The following is a 3,925-nucleotide window of genomic DNA, read 5'->3' as shown; positions in this document are numbered from 1 at the left end:
AGGTCTTTAGAAGTAAGAAGATATAATTATACCCCTCCTTCCCAATTATTTGTTTACCGGAGAAAAATATTTTAATCAAAGGTAAACAAATAATTGAGACAAAGGATGTATAGATTAAGAGAGACTCCGTATCATGTACGAGTCTAATTATAATGAACATTAGTACGACTTGATAATGCTCTATCAATTTAAGTATGGTTTTAGTGCCTAAGGACCATGAAGAAGAATGCAACGTTATCAAAAATGGTGGGGCTCCCAAATCTTAAGATTTTGCATACTCACTCTTCCACCATCTTCACTACGTACTCTCCTTCCCTTCCTAGCTAGCTCCTTTTTTCATATAAATATGTAACTAAGCAAGCTCTTATGAAGCTCACAATTCTTTCATATATATATATATATATAAACATTTCACAAAACATAACAATAATGGAGTTAGAAAAAAGAGTTTCGGGGTCTGTTGATGAAGAAATGGAAAAACAGATTTGTCCTAACAAAATGAAGCGTGGTGGCCTTAGAACAATGCCATTTATTCTTGGTAATTAACTTCTTTAAATTAATTTCTTCGACTTTGAATCATCACTTACCTATGTATATATATTTCTACTATATATGTTGATGACCGAGTTACATATGCATGTTAACGTATCCTTTAGTTTTAGGGACCTTCATAAATTTTTACACTACTCAAATTTCGTTTAAACTCTCTACTGCTATGTCACATATCCAAAGTTTCTCACTTTACGAGTGAATTATTGTGTCGATGGTGATAAACAGCGGTTTATGGCTAGAAAACGGTCATTTGGTGGTAAATATATGACCAATATCGATGTAAAATACGTTCTTTTGGTAAATATATGGCTAATGTCGTCTCAAAACACGGTTGCAGTTGCTGTAATGTCTAAAACGTTAACAAAACAATTCTAGTACGATATAGCGTGACCCAAATTTAAAATGATCAAAGGTTTGTCACAACATATATATTTAATCAGGAACATCAAACATAGCACTATATCTTAAGTGAAAGACTCTATTTCGTTAGAATGTTGTGGAAAAACTGTTCATAGGGCATCCGCCCATCCTGCTTGTTTGGCTTGATCGGTTCAACCCGCTTTTCCCCACTCAATCCGTTTTTTTTCTTTTTAAACTTCTTTAAAAAGGATAAGGCCCTGACCACCAAATTGATGAGCCAGGGCGGGTAGAACACCAATAAAACTCACTATATCCCGATACTAACGAGATGTATAAAACATGGCAGGAAGCGAGATATGCGACAGATTTGCTGGAGTAGGATTCTATGCTAACATGATAACTTACCTGACTCAACAGCTGAACATGCCATTAGTACAGGCTTCCAATACTCTGACGAATTTTGGTGGAACTTCAAGCTTTACCCCTCTCATTGGCGCTCTCATTGCCGACTCCTTTGCTGGCCAATTTTGGACTATTGCTTTTGGATCCATCTTCTATGAACTGGTCTCTTCTACTTCTTATTTCTTTTCTTTTACTTTTTCTTTTACTACCTATTACTAGTACTGTATGTGTTCGGTGTATCAAACTATTCTTTAATATCTTTACAGGGGTTTATAGCCATGACAATGTCAGCTATTATTCCAAAACTCCACCCTAAACCATGTCCAACACAAGTGAACTGCCAGGAAGCATCTACACATCAGCTGTGGGTCCTCTACCTCGCTTTGCTCCTCACATCTATTGGCACTGGCGGTATAAGGCCTTGTGTGGTAACATTCGCGGCTAACCAATTTGACATGACCAAATCCGGGGTTGCATCCAGGAAATGGAATTACTTCAACTTGTATTACTTTTGTATGGGACTGGCAACATTGACTGCACTCACAGTTATAGTGTATATTCAAGATAATGTGGGTTGGGGTTGGGGTCTTGGAATTCCTACTATTTCGATGGGCCTTTCGATTATTGCCTTTGTTGTTGGATATCCTCTATATTATAGGCCTAAGCCTGGTGGAAGCCCTTTAGTTAGAATGTGTCAAGTTGTTGTTGCTGCTTGGAAAAAGAGGAATGTCCCTATGCCTAATCATGCTGATTTGTTATACCACAACAAACAGCTTGATGCCCTTATCTCTGTAGATGGGAGGCTTCTACACACTGAACAATTCAAGTAAGTTCGTCGTCTTGGTCCATAGAACCGGTAATAATGACCCGACTGAATAAAGTTTATCCAAGGCCCAAACTAGACACAACTAATTAACTTGCTGTAATATATAATCCAGAATCATTGTTACATGCAGGTGGCTTGACAGAGCGGCCATAGCAACCGAAGGTGAAACAAAAGAATCAATCCCGCGAAACCTATGGAATATATCGACAGTCCACAGAGTAGAGGAATTAAAATCCATCATTAGGGTATTACCAATTTGGTCAGCAGGAATCCTACTAGTTACAGCATCATCTCATCAATCCAGTTTCGTGCTCCAACAGGCTCGATCCATGGACCGACACCTGTCCCACTCCTTCCAAATCCCACCCGCCAGCCTGTCAATCTTCAGCATCATCACCATGCTGACTGGACTCGCTCTCTATGAGCGTGTCCTAGTACCATTTGTCCGTAAATTCACCCACAACCCGGCTGGCCTAACCTGCTTACAAAGAATGGGAATAGGCTATGTGATCAACATTGTTGCCACTCTAATCGCATCTTTTACTGAACAAAAAAGGAAAAGCGTAGCTAGTAAATACGGTTTACTAGACCAACCTAGTGCCACGATCCCTATTAGCGTATTTTGGTTGGTCCCACAGTATTGTGTGCATGGACTAGCAGAAGTATTCATGAATGTGGGGCATTTAGAGTTTTTGTATGATCAAGCACCAGAGAGCATGAGGAGTACAGCGGCCGCTTTGTATTGTTTAACGACATCGTTGGGGAATTACCTAGGGACAATGGTGGTGTCATTAGTACATGCATATACTGGAAAACAAGGGAATTGGCTTCCTGATAGGAACATTAACAGGGGACATTTGGAGTATTACTACTTGCTTGTTACTGGTATACAAGTGCTGAACTTTATATATTATGTAGTTTGTGCCATGTTATATAGATACAAGCCGCTGGAGCAGGAGGAGGAATTATACACACAAGATCACGAGAGTTATACTGAATCATACAAAAAAGAAGATCGAGTTTGATGTGCTTTTAACCAGGGTATTAGTATGACGACTTCAGTTTAGTCATGTACACAGTTAATATGAAAGTAATGTACCAGTAAAAAAATAATGCTAGAATTAAAACATGATATATAATACTATGTGATATTGTGACCTTTTACTTGGAACATAAACTGTTAGTACTGGAGTCTATTTACACAAAATAGGTACTTCATTCATTTGTTATCTTTGGTTTTGACACAAAGACCAAGGAAAGAGTTTGCTTTTGACACAAAGACCAAGGAAAGAGGAGGAAGACAATTACTAAATAACAGGTGGAATAAAATGGTTGTGAATGATCAAATTGTTCATCAAGTTCATTCTTAAAATAGAAAGGACAACAATTGACTGAGACACCCTAAAATGGAATAGGACAACAAATAACTCGGACAGAGGGATTAAATGAATAAATCGAATCCAAAAGGTCCAACCAAATAGGCCGGTATGGATCGGTGTCCGATCCAAAGTCTTTAGTTCGGATCGGATATCCATATTAAAAATTCTGAAATTAGATATCCAATATCCAAACCAAATGTTTCGGATATCCAATGTTCGGGTATCCAAAATAATCGGATCGGATGCGAATATCCACCGGATATCCATACTTTTGAATTTACTTTAAAATTAAGTTTGAAACATGATTATATTCAGTCTTACATGATGATTTACTTTAGTATTCTTACTCCAATGTTCTCGACATAAAATTTAAGTACCACTTAGTTATTTCTCTAATATTTTAAAC

General features: G+C 37.8%; 1 protein-coding gene across 1 annotated transcript; it reads left to right on the top strand.

Annotated features, from left to right (window-relative positions):
* Positions 1-357: 357 nt before the first annotated feature.
* LOC141600420 (protein NRT1/ PTR FAMILY 3.1-like) lies at positions 358-3,312 on the top strand. Its single transcript, XM_074420655.1, has 4 exons — positions 358-538; positions 1,259-1,476; positions 1,581-2,140; positions 2,271-3,312. Exons 1-4 carry the CDS (start codon positions 367-369, stop codon positions 3,163-3,165), a joined length of 1,845 nt encoding a protein of 614 aa, XP_074276756.1. The 5' UTR covers positions 358-366; the 3' UTR covers positions 3,166-3,312.
* The last annotated feature ends 613 nt before the right edge of the window (positions 3,313-3,925 follow it).

This window comes from Silene latifolia, chromosome 9, assembly GCF_048544455.1.
Source record: "Silene latifolia isolate original U9 population chromosome 9, ASM4854445v1, whole genome shotgun sequence".
Lineage (NCBI taxonomy): Eukaryota > Viridiplantae > Streptophyta > Magnoliopsida > Caryophyllales > Caryophyllaceae > Silene > Silene latifolia.
The sequence above is the reverse complement of the archived record's forward strand: the minus strand, read 5'-3'. Positions and strand labels throughout refer to the sequence as shown.

Coding starts and splice junctions, on each gene's coding strand:
- LOC141600420 (XM_074420655.1), top strand. CDS start 367: ATGAAGCTCACAATTCTTTCATATATATATATATATATAAACATTTCA. Junction 1,477..1,580: donor GATCCATCTTCTATGAACTG/GTCTCTTCTACT, acceptor ATATCTTTACAG/GGGTTTATAGCCATGACAAT. Junction 2,141..2,270: donor CTACACACTGAACAATTCAA/GTAAGTTCGTCG, acceptor TGTTACATGCAG/GTGGCTTGACAGAGCGGCCA.